The sequence below is a fragment of the Onthophagus taurus genome, chromosome 6 (assembly GCF_036711975.1).
Source record: "Onthophagus taurus isolate NC chromosome 6, IU_Otau_3.0, whole genome shotgun sequence".
In the NCBI taxonomy this organism is placed as follows: domain Eukaryota; kingdom Metazoa; phylum Arthropoda; class Insecta; order Coleoptera; family Scarabaeidae; genus Onthophagus; species Onthophagus taurus.
The window spans coordinates 1,148,252-1,169,858 of record NC_091971.1 but is presented as its reverse complement, the minus strand read 5'-3'; the positions used below and the strand labels follow the sequence as shown (position 1 = coordinate 1,169,858).

Sequence of the window (21,607 nt, the reverse complement as noted above, 5' to 3'; positions counted from 1 at the left end):
ATAACCTACATTTAAATGTATGTGGTGAAATAATCTAAGTCGTACGTCCATATCTTGATCATACCATTTTTAAGCGATCTGACTGCTAGCTCTCGTGGTTTCTACTATAAGAACGTCATACAGGAACGTTTTATTCGTTACAAAAAATATTGTACAATACTCATGCGGAAAGGATTTTTCCAACAGTCGCACGCAAATGCAGAACTCACTCCCTTCGGTCGTTCGTTCTGCAAATTAGCGTGCTCATGTGAAAAGCGAACCTTTCCGCATTTGTATCGTAAACAACTATTTGTATATTGCATCTTAAGTGAAATTCACTGTATATGTCTTGTTATCTGTAGATAATTTCTTTTTTAATTTCAAATAGGATGTAGAACGAAAATTCATAAAGAACACTTGGATCACAAAGAAGATAATTTGACACCATGCAAATTACATTACGATCCAACGTGCGCTCGAGAATTATTGCTGTTGGCGCAAACAATCGACGACCAAAAACATTGGGTGACTAGGTTAAGTAAGAAAATACAAAAGTGCGGCTATAAAGCGAATAATTCAAACACAGATACGGCGAAGATTTCCCCTCGGTGAGTTTTTAGTTTCAACTGTGTGCAATTTTTTTTTTATTTGCATTTGGCATGCCGATAATTTTTTAAGTAGTCAATTTTAGCTTAATACAATCAATTTGAGAATATACCATAATGTTGTTGTATCATTCCAGTAATTTTTCGCTATTTACTTTGTACTTTTAGCGTTTAGAATTGGAATTTGGTGCTTTTTTTAGTCGTAGATGCAAATTGTTCGCTTTTGTAGATTATTTTTTTAAATTTTTTTTGCTATTGTGAATGACTATGTGATGTTTTTGAGAAAATAAATTGAAACGAGGATTTAAAATTTTGTTATTTTGCTTTAGAAGTTTAAATAAAGTGGGAAACGATGTTTTAGATAAATCTTTTTAGAATCTATGCATTTCAGGCCAAAATTAAAATCTCTGGTTTTAATGGATGATGATGATGTCTAATTTTTTGTAAGTTATGTGTTACATTTTGTGTTAAATTAACACATTTTTAGTTTATTTATTTAACTTTTTTAATTTATTAACACCGCTTGTTGCTTTTACACCTATTTTATCTTTATTATTTTTTTTTTGGGTTTGTTTTAATGCTTTCTTTTTATTAGGGAATCGACTAGATCTTCATTGAAGCCGTACATGAATATTGTACAACGTTCCGCAACGTTACCTGCAAATTCTTCCATGAACAACAAATGAAAATTAAAACTTTTTATTTCGTTTAAACTACTACTTAGAGCTGTGAAATTAACTCTATTTTTAAAAAGGTTATCGCGATGAATGATTTTTAAAAAATTTTCTTAATAAGTATACTTAAAGATGATGATACTTTACTGCTTTAAATCTTAAACTTTGAAGATGCTTTTGTTCTTAGTTGAAGCATGTTTCGCTATTTCCTCTACTTTTGTGATTAATAAATATAAAAAATAAAAATAAAAAGGGCTAAGCACTAAAAAAGTTTTTAAAATAAATTAATGGAGGCTCAATAGGTATATAAGCTTATTAATTTATTCATGTTTAATTCTTTTGTTACTAAAACAACTTGCCTTTTTAATTCTTTAATTTTTTAACTCTCACTATTACAACAGAGCATGTATATTTTCTTATTTATTATTAGTTTGTTACATTCCGGTAGGATATGAACAGCAGGAATTTATTTTATTTTTTGTATATTTTTGTTGTTTATATTTAGTATTTTTGTTTTGAATTGTACAAAGACTTTTTTGTAGTAGATTATTGCGTATTTGTATTACGAGCTATTGTATTTTTTTTTAAATATATTAAGTCTCCTCGATTTCTTCTTCAATTATCAAGTAAACGTGCCTTAAATATTTTTCAAATAAATTAATCGTTATTTAATTAAAAATATTAACAGTACACGAAACCACAAGGAATACTTATTTTATAATAAGCGCCTTATTTTGTATTTTTGACGATGTGTAAAACCAAAATCAGAACAGTTCTTAAATAAATTGTTCGTATTTATAGTAAATTTATGTTTTATTTATTGTTATATTCCTCCTATTACACTGTTTTAACGATAATTAATTACATCTACTGTTTCATAAATAAATAAAATATAAAAGCTCTCTAATATACAATAATAAGTAATAATTGTGATAATAATTGATTATACAGAAAATTAAAACAACCCTACTTTCTTCTTTAATTCCTGTTGTTTCCATCTTGGTAAATTTTTGAATTCTTCGTATTTCATTTTAAATAAAAACACGAAATCATCATGAGTCAAATGTAACTAAAAAAAAAATAATTAATTAAAATTAAAACTTAATTTATAACTTTTTTAACCTCTTTTTGCAAAGGATCAACTTTATTAGGCAATTTCTCCATAGATTCTTTCAACATTTTAACCGGATATTTCTCATAACAATCAAAATCGTTATTTTCAACGTGATTTCCGTTTGTGGTTTCTAATTTTTTCTCAATTTTAACCCCCTCAAGTTGAGAACGCATTTCTTCGAAAGCAACATGTTCCTAAATTATTCAAAAATAATTATTTACAAAACAAAGTAGCACCAACTCACCGCCCACCACGTAGTATTCCAATTTGGGAAAAATCCTATAAAATTAGGGGGCTCATTACCTTGTTTAACTTCAATAATAGGAATGTTCATATCTCTTCCGGCCGGATCTAAAATTAATATTTAATAAATTATTAACTTATTTTAAATAAATTTACCATTTCTTAAATATTCTAAAGCCATCTCCAAACTATTTTTGCGATTATAAGTTGTGCTTAAAGCTCCAATCCAAATAAAAATTGTTGAAAAAGCGTCTAAAAGCATTATATCTTCTGGGGTTAAATCGGATTGTGCAAAATTAAAAACTTCCTCAACTAAAACAAAATAATCTTATTTTTATCTAAATTTGAGAAAATTGCAATAATTTACTTTTAAAATGATTTGTAATATTTGGAAAATGAAACAATCTCGGACATTTCAAATCGTTTTCTTCGATCGCTATTTTCGTAGTAAAATATTCAGCTTTTCCACCGAGAAGATCCCAAAATTCTTGAGGTTCTTTTCCTTCCAGAACCAATTCAAAATCTTTTCCGGTAAAATGTTTCGCCATTTCTCTTTGATCTCCCGTCGAATTTATTCCACTCCATACAAAATATTTTTTCGATTTTTTTAATACAAAGCAATAATTTGAATTTAATGAAGACGACTTTGTATTTACTTGAGTTGCTTTGCTGTTATAAGTAGCCGATCCTTGAACGTGTAATAAATAATTTGTTGGCGATTTTGTGTTTCGGCCAGATTCTAAAACATTTATGGAATAAGATTGTAATGATTTTATGTTTTTCATTATTTTTAACCATCTTGTTCAGTTCCTTTTCCTCTAAAAATAACCAATTTTCCTTTAAAAATTTGTAACAATTGAGGCGGTTCTCTTCCTTGAATAACACGAACTTTTATTGCTTGGCCACCTAGTTCATTTTCAATTTCAGTTCTTTTAGAAAAAGTATTTAACATTTCATCGTCTGAAGCATGTAAACCCTTTTAAAACATAAAAGAAAATTTCAAAACGAATAATACAATAAATAAATACTTATAAATTACTCTAGGGTGAGGATGATTGGGGAAATGAGCAGTAAAAATGTACTACAAGTAAAGTATTCAGTAGTTTTTTACTTTAAGTACTTTACTGCCAGTACTTTCAAATTGTAGGTACTTAATACTTGTACTTTCAGTATTTAGCTTAAAATGTACTGGATACTTGTTACTTTTTTGACATAAGAAGTACTTGAAGAACTATTTGTTTACTCCAATTAATTTATCTACTTCCTGTAGTTTCAATAGTATAGTAAGTAAAACAAGAATTTTTAAAGTTTTGTTCAAAATCCTAGATAATCTTAGGAATTCTATGAAATCTTCAGGGTATGCTTGAAAAATCAGTTGAAATCTTCTGGAAATACTAAAAAATGCCTAAATCTTTGGGAATAACTAAAAATCGTGGACATTCGTAATAAACCCTAGAGATCCTTAAAAATCCTTCTAATTTTTCTAAAAATTCATTCTAAAACCTTGGATTCACTAAAAATCTTTAAGATTTTTAGAAATACCTATTAGTATATAAAAATTTTTGGAAATGGTTTCAAAATCCCTAGATAAGTTTGGAAATTCCTATAAAATCTTCTAAAAAATGAAATTCTGTAAAAATTTCTGCAAAATCCTAGATAACCTTAGGTATTCTGAGAAATTTTCATGGTATACTTGAAAGTTCGTTGAAATCTTTTAGAAATCTCCTGGAAATCTAAGAAATGCTTACATAAGTGTCTGCAAAGAATTAAAAATCTTTGATAATCGTAATAATCCATAAATATCCATGGAAATCCTTCCAATTTTTCTAAAAATCATTTAAAAACCTTGGATACACTCAAAAATCTTAAGATATCGGTAAAAGTCGATGGATAGGTTTGAAAATGTGTCTAAATTCCTTAAAACTTTTAGAAATACTAAGGTGTATATAAAAACTTTTGGAAATCGTTTCAAAATCCCTAGATATGTTTGGAAATTCCTATAAAATCTTCTAAAAAATGAAATTCTGTAAAAATTTCTGCAAAATCCTAGATAACCTTAGGTATTCTAAGAAATTTTCATGGTATACTTGAAAGTTCGTTGAAGTCTTTTAGAAATCTCCTGGAAATCTAAGAAATGCTTACATAAGTGTCTGGAAAAAATTAAAAATCTTTGATATTCGTAATAATCCATAAATATCCATGGAAATCCTTCCAATTTTTCTAAAAATCATTCAATAACCTTGGATACACTCAAAAATCTTAAGATATCGGTAAAAGTCGATGGATAGGTTTGAAAATGTGTCTAATTCCTTAAAACTTTTAGAAATACTAAGGTGTATATAAAAACTTTTGTAAATCGTTTCAAAATCCCTAGATATGTTTGGAAATTCCTATAAAATCTTCTAAAAAATGAAATTCTGTAAAAATCTCTACAAAATCCTAGATAACCTTAGGTATTCTGAGAAATTTTCATGGTATACTTGAAAGTTCGTTGAAATCTTTTAGAAATCTTCTGGAAATCTAAGAAATGCTTACATAAGTGTCTGGAAAGAATTAAAAATCTTTGATATTCGTAATAATCCATAAATATTCATGGAAATCCTTACAATTTTTCTAAAAATCATTCAAAAACCTTGGATACACTCAAAAATCTTAATCCTTTGTATCCCGGCGGTACTTTAAAGTACCGGTAGTTTTAAACACTCATTTTAAACTGTAGTCATCTATTCGGCGCATTTAGAACTATCGGTACTTTCTACTAAGTTTATACGAAAATATAAGTTTTATTGCAACCTTTTTTCTCTCAATATTTTTCCAATCCAACCCAACAATTATTATACATCATTTTAAAGAGAAAGCTTTGAGCTTTAATTTAGAACAAGTCTCATTCCTTAATTTCAATAAATACGACTTCCAGGAATTTTTAAATTAGCATCTTTTTTGACACTTTTAGTTTATACGAAAATGTAAGTTTTGTTTCAACATTTTTTTTCTTAATATTTTTCCAATCCAACCCAACAATTATTATACATCATTTTAAAGAGAAAGCTTTGAGCTTTAATTTAGAGTAAGTCTCATTCCTTAATTTCAATAAATACGACTTCCAGGAATTTTTAAATTAGCATCTTTTTTGACATTTTTATGTTATATCAAAATGTAAGTTTAATTTCAACATTTTTTTTCTCAATATTTTTCCAATCCAACCCAACAATTATTATACATCATTTTAAAGAGAAAGCTTTGAGCTTTAATTTAGAATAAGTCTCATTCCTTAATTTCAATAAATACGGCTTCCAGGAATTTTTAAATTAGCATATTTTTTGAGACTTTTAGGATATACGAAAATGTAAGTTTTATATCAACATTTTTTTCACAAACTTTCAAAATTTTTGACTTCTTGGGACACAAAGGGTTAAGATATCGGTAAAAGTCGATGGATAGGTTTGAAAATGTGTCTAAATTCCTTAAAACTTTTAGAAATACTAAGGTGTATATAAAAACTTTTGGAAATCGTTTCAGAATCCCTAAATATGTTTGGAAATTCCTATAAAATCTTCTAAAAACATGAAATTCTGTAAAAATCTCTGCAAAATTCTAGATAACCTCAGGTATTTTGAGAAATGTTTATGGTATACTTGAAAATCCATTAAAATCTTTTAGAAATCTCCTGGAAATACTAAGAAATGTTTACATAAGTGTCTGGGAAGAATTACAAATCCTTGATATTCGTAATAATCCATAGATATCTATGGAAATTCATAGAATTTTTCTAAAAATCAATCAAAAACATTGGATACACTCAAAAATCTTTAGATATCTGTAAAAAGCGATTTGTTAGTTCTAGTTAACATAGTGATATCTAGTGATAACTAGCGCTACCTAGCACTGTCATAAGAACTAACACTAGACCGAGAACTAGAAACATTCGGATTTAGCCGCACGTCTCTCAAGACGGCTAAACCCGAATGATTCTAGTTCTAGGTCTAGTGTTAGTTCTAGTTTTAGTTCACCAAAAATATGCAACATTGTGATACCTTGTGTTAATTATCATTAGAACTAACATTAGACCTAGAACTAAAAACATTCAGACATATTGCATTTTATGTGGGACAAAGTAAGCTCTGGTTTTTTATAGATACTTACAAACCAAGTATATAAAATATGTTTTTGTCCTTGACTTTGATAACTATACCAAATCAAATAACAATCCCCACTAAAAAAATTCCCAAACTTTTCCTTCCCAATCTCAACAGAATCATTTTTCCGAATTTTCCAAATTCTTGAAGTCCCAGTACCATCGTCTAAAAGTTGCGTTTCCGCGGCTAAAGACGGCCTTTCGTGCATAAGAACAGCGTCGAATTTAGTGATGGCTATTTTTTGATTATTTTTTTGCGCGCCGTTCGTTATTATTTTAGCTTTTTGGGAATCTTTTTGTCTCCACGAGACGAAAAGCATTTTAAACTCTTTCGGTTCGGCGCCATCGACGACCCTTGTAACGCTCGTTTCGTTGGCGTATTTCTTTTTCTTGACGAATCCGCGAGCATTTCTCATCGCTTCGGTGCGCTCTTTATCGTTTGCGCGTTTTCCAACCCAAACCCAAATTCCAAAAAGTCCATGATCCAAAATAAAAACATCCTAAAAATATTGTTTTGATTAAATTTGATTTATTTAAATTAGATGATTTTATTTACATCTGAATCTAAATCGGATTGAAGTAGAGGTCCTGATTTTATTTCGGTTACTCGGTATTTCCCATTATTGTCGGAACATTTATATAATTTAATGTTGTTTTTGAACTGTTTTTCGACAACTTCGTCTTTCTCTGGATCTGATGGGAGAACGTGTCTTTGATTTAATGGGAGGTATTTTTGAAATTCCGATTTTTGCTCGTTTTGTAATGATTGCTCGTAACCGTCATCGACAAAAACTAATGGGATATTATCGTTTTCTGATTTTAATTGTACCGCAATCTATATTAATAATTATTAATTAATTAAGTAATTTAAAAATAATTAATTTTTTACCTTAGTAGCGTGTAATTTTTCAATGCTATTTGCGGCTCTCCCCACCCAAACAAAAATTATTGTCGGTGTTAATAAAACGAAAACATCTCCGCTGTTGAAATATTTCCAAGAAACCGATTCTTGTTGGACCACCACAGGGTTTCTTTTACCCTTGATTTTGTAGAGTTTAATTTGATGTAATGAGTCGCCGTTTTGCTCGGCATGGCTTTTAAGAACCCTATTAAAATTTTAATTAATAACAAATTTATTTAATTAACCATAAACAACGTTTACATTAATTGCCTTCTAAATCATTAGAAAGTAAACCAATTTGTAAAACGCAACGTTTCACATCACATATTTAAATTAGTTGCGTTCAATTTACTACTGAATAAGTGACTTGTTAGGATGGTTTTCTCACGTGAAGAAAAGATAGTGTTTAATTACCTGAAACCGTTTTTAAAATAACTCCTAAACCTAGCGCTCTCATTTCCTTGCGTTTCCCGGTGTTGCGTGGCGCACCCACCGAGATAACCATCGAGTTCTACCGTCTTGTAAGCTGCTACACCAGACTTGTCGGGCGTCGTTAATCCACCCAACCAGAAGTGGATGTGGTATTCTAATAAACCTCCTCGAATTTCTCTAGTCTACAAAATGATCAAATAACAAAGAACGAACAAAAAATAAAACATCAATTCATACCACTGAGTCTATAGTTGCTGATTGTCCTGGTAAAGAAGCAGCTAAAATCACATAAGAATCATCGTCATAAAACGTTCCATACTGATTTCTTCCCAAAGCAACAACATTCATATTCTGCAAAAAGAAATCTTTTAAAAGTCTTTCATATTCTTAAATGAGAAGTAGGAAAACGAAACGTACCTCAATGCGCCAGATATGGAAACCTGCGGAACTCTTCGGTACTTTCTTGAAAGCCGCATCGACAACGACGGTACCGTTGGATGTTGTACCATTTGAATAAGCGTCATCCTGTAAGAGATAAACATAACACTAAAGGATGTTAGAGAAGAGAAAATAAAGATTCCGGTGCATTACGAATTTCGCGTTTTCGAGTACCATTGTTACGATGTTAACTCGAATAACTAACTAGGATTATAATAAAACAGTTACAAAAGATATCTTAAAAACATTCTAAATTAAATACAATAAAAATTAACTCTCCTAACCTACTTATTATTCATCCAGGTCAATAAATTCATGAATAAAGATCACGTTAAACTTGGAATAAATCCATCTTAAATGGCTATGAATAATCCAAAAGCCGTGAATACAAAATAGATTATTATGTAGCGACTTACAACTTTCCTCCTTGTATTACATAAACTAATATAAACCAGTTTCCCGTATTATTGGGTTCTTAAATTAAATTAAATCATTTTCAAGGTGATCCCGTAACCAACCGTTATGCTCTTTGTGTGTTCGATGCAGTAACAGCGTGCGGAAAGTAACGGAAATTCAACGATAATTAACGTGAAAATGTGATTTTTTTTTTAATTTTATGGGCGATTTTACGACGTGTATATCAAGATTCTCGATAATGCTTTGCTTAACCATCTTAACTGTACTAAGATGTTAAAATGACATGAGTTAAACTGTAAATAAAAGAACGATTTATAAAAACACAACAAAAATGGTAAAATCTAGAGGAATTCCAGCAGAACAACTTATTCGTACAGGTCCCAGGGTATAAGGATATATGGATTACCTAAAATCCATAAATCAAAGGTTTCACTACGCTCTATTGTCAGTGCCATAAATTGTGCCACCTATCAGCTAGAAAAACACCTTGCCAAGATTCCGTCTCCTTTTACAGGTAAAACAGAGTCATACACTGTTGGAAATAATTCACGAGCACACCCTACATAATCTGAACGCGTGAAGATAAATCCATAATATTTGCGGAGTACAAAGGTTTACTGTAGACGAGTTTATTCAGGGAGTTTCGAGTTGTTCCGTCGCGGCATTGTTGACTGAGCCGCCCTTCCAAGTGGAACATTCCGTCGCTATGGAGACCGAAGTGGATGGAAAATACCGGTCGTTTTTAGTGTGGTGTGAGGGACCACATTGTTATCGTACTCTGTGCGCAATGGATGGGTGATTGCGTTACTTAAGAGAGTTTGAGCGAGGAATGTTTGTGGGTATGCACATTGAGGGTGTATCGTTCTGTGAAATCGCGCGTCGTCTCGAGCGGTCGTTATCGGCAGTACAACGGGCATGGCGAGAATGGTCTGAGGTAGGACATAGGACATAGATACATAGGTTGGAGCTGTTTGGCCACTGACAGGGGAAGGTGCACTCACTACGCGAACAGTACGGCGGCGTTTGGTAGATAGTGGACTGGCGCGCGCGTCGTACGATACAGCGGATTGCAGTGACACCCAAGCACCGCAGCATACGTCACGAGTGGGTCGACGCTAGGCATTAGTAGGTTGCCCAGTAGAGGGACATTTTGTTTTCCGACGAATCAAGATTCGAATTGAGCACCGGTGATGCGCGAATTTTAGATCGTCGGAGCCGTGATGATTGTCTACTCGAGCAGTGTGTGCAAGAACGCCCTATCCACCGACAACCGAACATTACGGTATCGGGTGCGATTACATATGGTGGACGTACACGTCTGCTGCGTGTATAGTAGACCATGACGGGTCAACAAGTCAAGATTTTCGTTCGGCGGCTCCCAGGTCTGCTATACATGCACGACAACGTACGACAGCACATCGGGTGTGTTGTATAGACCTTTGTGGAAGAGCACCATATACGAATGCTTCCATGGCTAGCTCGGTTTCCGCATCTGAATCCGATCGAACATGTTTGGGACATGACTGGTCGGAGACTTCTACGTTATCCGGCTTCCTCGGCTAACGTTGAGGAGCTATGGAGGCGAGTTGAAGTGGCATGGTTGGCCATCCCTCTCGCTACAATATAACGACTTATAGACTCCATGCCACATCGTGTAGCGATGGTACGCGAAGCTCACGGGGGATACTCTCGCTATTGATGTTTCTCCTCCCAGCAGAGTTGCGCCGTTCTCCATGTGAGAGTAAGTTACACGCTAGACACACGCGTTCTGATTATACAGGGTGTGCTCGTGAATTATTTCCAACAGTGTATATCAGAGATTTCACACACTTTGTAGAATCAATCAGGAGTATAAAGCTAGACCTTTAAGATACCACTTAAAGATGCCGTAGATGATCTTCGCCAGAAACTCATCCAAAGTATGTCCAAGGACTAGTGGAGTACTGCCTATCGTCGACATATTTTAGCTGAAACGGAGAGTTCTAGAGCAATGCGAAGGGGCAGCCATAGGATCACCTCTGTCACCTGTGAAATAGAAGCTATGGCTCCGTTACGTCCGTTAACAGATCCTGGGGAAAGAGAAGAGAATTCTTAACATGAACGAGATTGTGTACGAACCGGACATCTTGCAAGCAAAGGTGGAGGAAAATGTCAAGCTGAATTGCAACGTTTTTTTATGGATAATGAGGTTATACCGAGATTTTTTAGAAATAAGGATGAGGTTGGGTTACGGCACAAATAGGTTATGTGTGTAGGTATGCTATTAATACTTAAGAAACCCTAATAAAACCCACATAACCTATTTGCGCCGTAACCCAACCTCATCCTTATTTCTAAAAAATCTCGGTATAACCTCATTATCCATAAAAAAACGTTGCAATTCAGCTTGACATTTTATACAGAATCATTCCAATCACGTCACGATGTTTCAAAGCATCTTTAATTCTAGAATGTCTAAATTCAACCATATAAGCATGATCTCAGCCGGATCAGATTTTATTACATACTGTATTCTCATCTGTACAGTATAGAGGTTACACCTCCGAGAAGCGTTAAGAAAATCCCATCATTCCCAAAAGTAATAAGATTGCTTTAGACCATACCTTATTATAAAAGTAAATAACATCTTTGATGTTCAAACTCGACGAGGAATACAAACTTATCATATTAGAAGTATCGTACTTGAACTTGGTATTGTTCCAGATGCTGCTAGACCACCAGTTAGTGCTGACGTAAAAACAACGTTACTGGACGAACTTCTATTTATCTTACACAACTGATCTCAAACATCAGAAAACAAAGAGTCACACTAAACTTCATTGGATCAATAGTCAAAGAAGCATCAGTAAACTTAGACGCAGAAGACACCAGATTTTAAGGAATTTTTGGGTTGAACAGTGTTTCTGATCAACTTAATTTGAATTGCAACGCATTCCTTGTTATTTAAATCAGCAAATAAGGAAAGAAAATATTTTTTTTAATTTGCATTTTTTTGGAAACCAGGTTTTTTGCAAGATTTGGGTTGGACAGAATTTCTGATCAGTTTAATTTGGGCTGTATAGCATTCCTTATTATTTAGAACAGCAAATCAGGTAACAAAACATTTCTGTCAATTTGTAATTCTCTGGAAACCAGGTTTTGCGGATTTTTTTTGCAAGATTCGGGTTGAGAAGAATATCCGATCAATTTAATTTGGATCCCATCGCATTCATAGAACATTATCATTAAGATAGTTATAGTGTTAGTTCTAGTTGTGCACTAGCATTATCACCTGAAAATCATTATCATTATCCCCGGAAATTTTCATACTCATATTCCAAGAACTCGATTTTATACGAATTTTTTAAACTTAATCGGCAAAAATTGCAAAATTCGAAAAAATTTTCGATCATTTCAAAAATTTATTTCTCAAGAACTGAAAGTGATTTTTCAAAACGGCTTTTCGCATTAAAAAGAGGATATTTTAATTAATAATTGGTGATATTTCCACAAATATCCTTCAAGAAATGAATTTTATAGTGAATTTTGAAAGTAAAAGTAATATTGAAAACAATATTTGAATATTGTCTTCTCAAAACTAAAAGTTTGTTTTCAAAATTGGTTTGTTCATTGGAAAGAGGACACTTTTATGTACATTTCGGGAAATTTTCATACTCATATTCCAAGAACTTGATTTTATACGAATTTTTAAAACTTAATCGGCGAAAATTGCAAAATTCGAACAAATTGTCGATCATTTCAAAAATTTATTTCTCAAGAACTGAAAGTGATTTTTCAAAACGGCTTGTTGTATTAAAAAGAGGATACTTTAATTAATAATTGGTGATATTTCCTCAAGGATCCTTCAAGAAATTAATTTTATAGCGAATTTTGAAAATTATCGATGAAAATTGCAACATCGAAAATGTTATCAAAACTTCAAATATTATTTTCTCAATAACTAAAAGTTATTTTTCAAAACGTACTGGTTCGTTGGAAAGAGGACACTCTTATTAACACTTTGGAAAATTTTCATACTCATATTCCAAGAAGTGTATTTTATACGAATTTTTAAAACTTAATCCGCGAAAATTGCAAAATTCGAAAAAATTTTCGATCATTTCAAAAATTTATTTCTCAAGAACTGAAAGTGATTTTTCAAAACGGCTTTTCGCATTAAAAAGAGGATATTTTAATTAATAATTGGTGATATTTCCACAAGGATCCTTCAAGAAATTAATTTTATAGAGAATTTTGAAAATTATCGTTGAAAATTGCAACATCGAAAATGTTATCAAAACTTCAAATATTATTTTCTCAATAACTAAAAGTTATTTTTCAAAACGTACTGGTTCGTTGGAAAGAGGACACTCTTATTAACACTTTGGAAAATTTTCATACTCATATTCCAAGAAGTGTATTTTATACGAATTTTTAAAACTTAATCCGCGAAAATTGCAAAATTCGAAAAAATTTTCGATCATTTCAAAAATTTATTTCTCAAGAACTGAAAGTGATTTTTCAAAACGGCTTGTTGCATTAAAAAGAGGATACTTTAATTAATAATTGGTGATATTTCCTCAAGGATCCTTCAAGAAATTAATTTTATAGCGAATTTTGAAAATTATCGATGAAAATTGCAACATCGAAAATGTTATCAAAACTTCAAATATTATTTTCTCAATAACTAAAAGTTATTTTTCAAAACGTACTGGTTCGTTGGAAAGAGGGCACTCTTATTAACACTTTGGAAAATTTTCATACTCATATTCCAAGAACTTGATTTTATACGAATTTTTAAAACTTAATCGGCGAAAATTGCAAAATTCGAACAAATTGTCGATCATTTCAAAAATTTATTTCTCAAGAACTGAAAGTGATTTTTCAAAACGGCTTGTTGCATTAAAAAGAGGATACTTTAATTAATAATTGGTGATATTTCCTCAAGGATCCTTCAAGAAATTAATTTTATAGCGAATTTTGAAAATTATCGATGAAAATTGCAACATCGAAAATGTTATCAAAACTTCAAATATTATTTTCTCAATAACTAAAAGTTATTTTTCAAAACGTACTGGTTCGTTGGAAAGAGGACACTCTTATTAACACTTTGGAAAATTTTCATACTCATATTCCAAGAAGTGTATTTTATACGAATTTTTAAAACTTAATCCGCGAAAATTGCAAAATTCGAAAAAATTTTCGATCATTTCAAAAATTTATTTCTCAAGAACTAAAAGTGATTTTTCAAAACGGCTTGTTGCATTAAAAAGAGAATACTTTAATATTGGTGATATTTCCTCAAGGATCCTTCAAGAAATTAATTTTATAGCGAATTTTGAAAATTATCGATGAAAATTGCAACATCGAAAATGTTATCAAAACTTCAAATATTGTTTTCTCAATAACTAAAAGTTATTTTTCAAAACGTACTGGTTCGTTGGAAAGAGGACACTCTTATTAACACTTTGGAAAATTTTCATACTCATATTCCAAGAAGTGTATTTTATACGAATTTTTAAAACTTAATCCGCGAAAATTGCAAAATTCGAAAAAATTTTCGATCATTTCAAAAATTTATTTCTCAAGAACTGAAAGTGATTTTTCAAAACGGCTTTTCGCATTAAAAAGAGGATATTTTAATTAATAATTGGTGATATTTCCACAAGGATCCTTCAAGAAATTAATTTTATAGAGAATTTTGAAAATTATCGATGAAAATTGCAACATCGAAAATTTTATCAAAACTTCAAATATTGTTTTCTCAAAAACTAAAAGTTATTTTTCAAAATGGGTTGGTTCATTGGAAAGAGGACACTTTTATTAACGCTTTGGGAAACTTTCATACTCATATTCCAAGAAATCGATTTTATACGAATTTTTAAAACTTAATCGGCGAAAATTGTAAAATTCGAAAATTCCACCACTACAAAATGCCATGCAAAATATATTTTTTCCGTGTTTCTTGTACGTCGGCAACAAAGGGTTAAAAAATAATGTGAACATTATCACCTGAACTAACACAAGACCTAGAACTAGAATCATTTGGATTTAACCCGAATGTTTCTGGGTTTAATTGTTATTTACTCTACCAAAATGCGTGTTTTAACTATTTTATTAAAAATAACATAATACTTATTAATACGGACCTGATGTCATAAAATTTATGACACGCGCCCGCTCGAAGGTTAAAGGGAGAAAAATATTACGTTGGCCAAACTGGACGTAACATCAAATACCGCATCAAAGAACGAGGAAAAATGATTTAACATTTACCTCCCCCTTTTTGTGTTTAAGTGACATTTCACAACTTCACCACAAGAAATATAGGTCAAATTAAATACCATCGATGCTATTATAACCTTTCGTTTATATTCTCAATTCAAAGTTGATTTTTGTTTAAACCTTTTTTAACATGATTTTGATTAAAATTTTTATATTTAATCCACAGTTATTAAAGTGGAATTAGACGTCGATTATATGCTTTCGTTGGTTACTTAAAAAGGTTGCCTTCCTGTAATTTGTGGTAATAAGACTCATGAAGTGTAAATATATGATTGGGATCATTAACTCGAACCAATTACTCTTTACACTCTAAAATAACCTAGAAGATAATTCGAAGCGAATGAAGTTATAAGAAACAATAAAATAAATTCGTGATGTGTGATCTAAAAAATCATCTTAGTGGAAATTGTACGTGAGAGTTTACAAACTTTACAACTTTAAATTTACAAAAAAAAAAACTTTAAATAGAATTGTTTTTGTTTAAATATAACAGGATTTCTTAGAAAAAAAGTCACCTTGAAGACAATTCTCGTGAATAAAAACAATTACAGCATTTCCTGGATTTGTTCAAAGCCTTATTCTTTTTATTTTTTTTTTACTTCTTAACAATAGTAGGAGACTTGCATGTTTAGGGAAGTGAAAGCAGAAACCTGAAAATGTTATCTAATAAACTGGCCGCATGCAAACCGTAACAGTTATGGTCGATTCTCTGATAATAATCGTAATGATAGACCACAACGAATGCAAGAATATTATTAGTTTAAGTTTATTTAATAACAACCCAACTCAGATCGATAAGAAGTGGCGTTACTAAACGTTTAAGAATTTCAAATAAACCGTGTTATTATACATTTTTCACTTTCTAACAATTATTAATCCTATTATTTCAATTTAAATATCATTTTGATCGAGTAATAATGAAAGGATAAGGAAAATTTATTTTTGATTCTTCAATTTGTTATAAGAAAGCTTTAATAAAGTTATTAATACTAAAGTGTTAACGCCTAACGTTTCTTAAATTGTGTTAACGGGAGTCGTTAAATAATAACGATGTGATTGAACAGCCGTGATCCCAATTAGAGATCTGCCACCGGTTTAAATTTAAACCATTTTAAATGCAACGATAAGACACCTTTATTGGTTAAATCATAATTAATTAATTAAAAAAAAAATAATTTTCATACGTAATCTGCTTGTTGGATATCAAGGACTTGCATCGTAATGAAAAATTTCTTTTCTTCTCAATAAAAAAAAAATCTTCAAATTGCACTTTTCACAAAAACTTTTCGCGATTATAAAGTTCTTCCTCTTTAGACATGTAGCAATACCGAACTGTTACACGGAGAAGGACTTTTGAAGCAATGCACGCGGGCACTAACCGATGCTTGGCTTGTACTCTGGTGGGTAAGGTAAGTGAGTGACCCCCACACGTCTTCATCCCAATAGCCCTCTCTCCCATTCATGATGACGAATAGTGATTGGGAAAAAAATTTTCTTTTTATGGAAATAAAGACTAAAAATGTAATGAAAAGTGAAAAGATTATAATACAATAATAACTAGGAAGTTTCAATTTGTATAAATAAAAACGTTAGTGAAAGAAATTCTCTTTTACTAACTTTATTAAAATTGATTTGAAAGAAATGTAAAAGGATACAAGAAATAATAATAATTAGAAAGGTTGTTGTGTAATTTAAATAGGGTACAACAAATTTACGTCTTTAATTTAACACTTTTTTAATTGTGCTGAACACCTAACACTAAGCGATACAGTTTCTTACGGTATAACCCAGATAACACGTGGTCGGTTTTCCAAGATACAAATTAAAGGTAATATTTCAAAGCTTCTCTATCTCTTGGACACACGAACCATACTACTTACCAGCTGTTGGGTTTCTGTATAATCGTAAGAGATCCACATTCCATGTCCATCTGCCGGGTAAATGCTTCTCATAGTCTTTATACACCTAAAGCTACATTAAAAACGCCCATTTATGTTAAAGAAAAAATTAATATTAACACCTACACCTAAATTTTTTAACATCTATATCTTCGCAATAAGTGTATTTTGGAAGAATTAAAAAAACGATATCTGGTTTTATTTTTCCGATTCCCGAGCAAATATTTTTTCTTTGTAAAGTACGAATTCCTTTTTGTGCTGTCATAAACGTATGTTGAACCAGTTGTTATCAATTTGTGAAATGGAATTTGGAAAAAAATTATCTGAATTTTTGTACTTTTATTTCTTATTTTGAAGCATACAATTATCAAACAAATATAGTCGAAGAAAATACATGGTGCAAGGAGGGAGTAGGAATAATTGAACCGCGTTATACATCACTTGATTAACCCTTTGTATCCCGACGGTACTTTAAAGTACCGGTACTTTCTACTAAATTTATACGAAAATATAAGTTTTATTGCAACCTTTTTTTCTCAATATTTTTCCAATCCAACCCAACAATTATTATACATCATTTTAAAGAGAGAGCTTTGAACTTTAATTTAGAACAACTCTCATTCCTTAATTTCAATAAATACGGCTTCCAGGAATTTTTAAATTAGCATCTTTTTTGACACTTTTAGTTTATACGAAAATGTAAGTTTTGTTTCAACATTTTTTTTCTCAATATTTTTCCAATCCAACCCAACAAGTATTATACATCATTTTAAAGAGAGAGCTTTGAACTTTAATGTAGAACAACTCTCATTCCTTAATTTGAATAAATACGGTTTTCAGGAATTTTTAAATTAGCATCTTTTTTGACACTTTTAGTTTATACGAAAATGTAAGTTTTGTTTCAACATTTTTTTTCTCAATATTTTTCCAATCCAACCCAACAATTATTATACATCATTTTAAAGAGAAAGCTTTGAGCTTTAATTTAGAACAACTCTCATTCCTTAATTTCAATAAATACGGCTTCCAGGAATTTTTAAATTAGCATCTTTTTTGACACTTTTAGTTTATACGAAAATGTAAGTTTTGTTTCAACATTTTTTTTCTCAATATTTTTCCAATCCAACCCAACAATTATTATACATCATTTTAAAGAGAAAGCTTTGAGCTTTAATTTAGAACAACTCTCATTCCTTAATTTCAATAAATACGGCTTCCAGGAATTTTTAAATTAGCATCTTTTTTGACACTTTTAGTTTATGCGAAAATGTAAGTTTTGTTTCAACATTTTTTTTCTCAATATTTTTCCAATCCAACCCAACAATTATTATACATCATTTTAAAGAGAAAGCTTTGAGCTTTAATTTAGAACAACTCTCATTCCTTAATTTCAATAAATACGGCTTCCAGGAATTTTTAAATTAGCATCTTTTTTGACACTTTTAGTTTATACGAAAATGTAAGTTTTGTTTCAACATTTTTTTTCTCAATATTTTTCCAATCCAACCCAACAATTATTATACATCATTTTAAAGAGAAAGCTTTGAGCTTTAATTTAGAGTAAGTCTCATTCCTTAATTTCAATAAATACGGCTTCCAGGAATTTTTAATTTATCATTTTTTTTAACACTTTTAGGTTGTACAAAAATGTAAGTTTTGTTTCAAAATTTTTTTTCTCAATATTTTTGCAATCCAACCCAACAATTATTATATATCATTTTAAAGAGAAAGCTTTGAGCTTTAATTTAGAACAAGTCTCATTAATTAATTGCAATAAATACGGCTGCCAGGAATTTTTAATGTAGCATCTTTTTTAACACTTTTAGGATATACGAAAATGTAAGTTTTATATCAATATTTTTTTCACAAACTTTCAAAATTTTTTATTTCTTGGGACACAAAGAGTTAAGCGATATTTTATCGTTTTTAGAAATTTTTATGCTATCTGGTAGGTAAAGACGTAACTTATCTTAGAAAAAATCTTTAATTTTATTATTATATTCGTAATCTTGATAAAATAACCTTTAAAATGAGTCCAAACATGACGCATTTATCTCAAAAACCCAAAAAGTTCGAACTTTCATCTATTAATTTTGACTTATTCGTCAACTTCATAAAAAATCCTTTAAAATGAGTCCAAACTCGACATATTTAACTTTAATATTAACGGAAATACAATCACTTCCGGTTTGAAACGTCAACGTCAATTTTGACATATTTGTCATCTTCATTAAAAAACCTTTAAAATGAGTCCAAAGATGACGTACTTATCTCAAAAAACAAAAAAGTTTGAATAAAAAACATTAAACCCGAAGTTAGCAACAATGAAGATAGCAATTTAATTTTTAAATATTAATACCAACCTTAATTTTTTATTTTTTTTTATTACATTTTTGTTTTTGTGACAAATATTAACACATTTTATAAAAATTAGGAATATGTCAAAATGACATTGACATTTCAAACCGGAAGTGACTTATATCTCGATTAATATTGGAATTAAACGTATCATGTTTGGACTCATTTTACAGGATTTCAATTGACGTTGACATTCTTAACCGGAAATTGACCATAACTTCATTAATATTGAAGATAAATATGTCGTGTTTGTACTCATTTTAAAGGATTTTTAATGAAGATTACAAATAAGTCAAAATTGAGGTTGACATTTTAAATCTGAAGTTAGTTATCATGTAATAAAAGTTTTATAACTGAAGTTAATTTAGTGTTAGTCACTTTTTCGCATTTTTTTTTATTTTTAACGTGTTTTTTGGGTCATTTCACATTGATTCTTGATTTTTCGAGATGAAAACGAAAATCCCGTTTTTCTCAACATTATTCATTTGTGGTTTAGTCAAGTGATGTATAACGCGGTCCAATTATAACAGAAGAACTAAATAAAAGAGTAAATAAGTATGCACCAGTAAATTCAAGAATTCTGGAATTAGGAATTGACCTAAACGAAAAGGTGAATATAATTCAAATCTACGCATCAACGGAAGGAACAGAAGAAGAAGAAATACGAGATTTTTACTCAGGTCTGCAGAAAACTTTGGATAAATTCAGGAAACAAAGAGAGGAAGTAATTATAATGGGAGATTGGAATGCGAAAATAGGTAATGATATACACAAGGAGATCAGGAAGAGGAATTTTTTGGAAGGAGATAGATAAAAAGATAATGTTGAAAGTGTAAAACTCGGTGGTAGGTCCAATGGTAAAATATGCCTGTGAGTCATGGACACTCCAAGATAAACAAGAAGGAAAGATCACAGCAATGGAAATGAAATTTTTATGGAAAATAGTGGGGAAGACGAAGAGGATAAGAAATGAGGAAATAAGACTGGGAGCAAAATAGAAAGAAAGCTACTAAACTGATAATTAAAACGGAACATAACACAATAGTAAAAAAAGTATTTGATGCAAAGAATAAGGATAACAAAAAAAGAAGGTTGGGCAGAAGAGAAGGAAGACTTTAGCAGATATAAAGGAATTAGCCAGGAACTGGAGGGAGTGGAAGAAATGGATGGAGGAATAGAAAAAAGATTTATCCGACGCCATCAGGCACAAGGATCAGGAGAAGAAATCTCCTCTGGACTAAATTAAGGTCTCCCATTATAAGAATAGTTTGGTCAAATCGGTACCTGAACAGTATTGTATATTTAATGTCAATTTGTGTTCTTGTGATTACAACTGGCAAGTATTTTTATAAAGATATCTTAAATTAACATTTTGCACTATTTATACGACAAAGTTTTGTCAACGTATCATCTAAAAGACAGTAAAAAAATTAAACCTGACATTATTTTTAAAGATATTTCTACGACAATAACACGATTTGAGAAGTTGTAATATTGAATTAAAAAAAATGTATTTGTTTATCTCGTTGTAAACATACCTCAACTCTCTAAATATGAGAACGCATTCATCAAACTGACTTTACGCATAAATATAATTACGCCCAAGTCGAGAGAGAGGATTGTGTTGCGGAAGGAAACGAGGTTCAGCAAACACGACCCAGCATGTTTCTTTATGAGAATGCGTGGTTTGAATACGTAATCGTTTAATCTTTACTTACCCCATACATCTTTGTCTATTTTTCCAAACAAAAATAAATCCAATTTTACACCATGTTTAATTATTAATTATCACCACAACTTTTATTTTGAACAACAAAGTATGACTGAGCCGGGATTAGTGGAAGTAGAGAAAAATTCTCGAACCTTACTTCCTCTCTTTTTTGAAAAAAAAAAAAAAAAGAAAAACAGGAAGTACGGAGCGATGACTTCCCTATTGTTTGGTACCTATTCGCGTCATCATCCGTTATGGGTCACATGTGCAGAAATCGCACAGATAACATACGGCGATAAAGACAAAAAATCCAACATGATTGTATACAAAAAAAAAACATGGTCGATGAGTCTAAATATTTTACCGTATTTGTCGAGCGTTTATGAGGTTGTAAATAATCGCGACACCGTTACGGATTGCGGTTTTAAACTAATTGAT

General features: G+C 30.8%; 2 protein-coding genes across 4 annotated transcripts in view; one reads left to right on the top strand and one right to left on the bottom strand.

The window, feature by feature from the left end:
- Positions 1-2,063, top strand: part of LOC111422482 (Rho kinase) — a 16,328-nt gene extending 14,265 nt beyond the window's left edge. Inside the window, exons 6-7 of the mRNA XM_023055669.2 lie at positions 368-587; positions 1,180-2,063. Coding sequence (XP_022911437.1) covers positions 368-587; positions 1,180-1,270 — 311 coding nt within the window. The 3' untranslated portion in view covers positions 1,271-2,063. The remainder of the gene's footprint in view (positions 1-367; positions 588-1,179) is intronic.
- Positions 2,053-21,607, bottom strand: LOC111422483 (villin like protein quail). Of its 3 annotated transcripts, XM_071196910.1 has the most exons (14): positions 21,177-21,607; positions 17,083-17,173; positions 8,501-8,608; positions 8,321-8,434; positions 8,066-8,265; positions 7,640-7,856; positions 7,307-7,585; positions 6,759-7,250; positions 3,411-3,591; positions 2,983-3,354; positions 2,772-2,927; positions 2,617-2,723; positions 2,381-2,566; positions 2,053-2,327 (listed from the first exon to the last, which is right to left on the bottom strand). In XM_071196910.1, the coding sequence occupies exons 1-14, from the start codon at positions 21,179-21,181 to the stop codon at positions 2,214-2,216; spliced, it is 2,622 nt and encodes an 873-aa protein (XP_071053011.1). In that variant the 5' UTR covers positions 21,182-21,607; the 3' UTR covers positions 2,053-2,213. The 3 variants fall into 3 exon arrangements, with proteins under 3 accessions (XP_071053011.1, XP_071053012.1, XP_022911438.2); XM_071196911.1 differs by lacking the exon at positions 17,083-17,173; XM_023055670.2 differs by lacking the exons at positions 17,083-17,173; positions 21,177-21,607 and adding an exon at positions 16,387-16,600.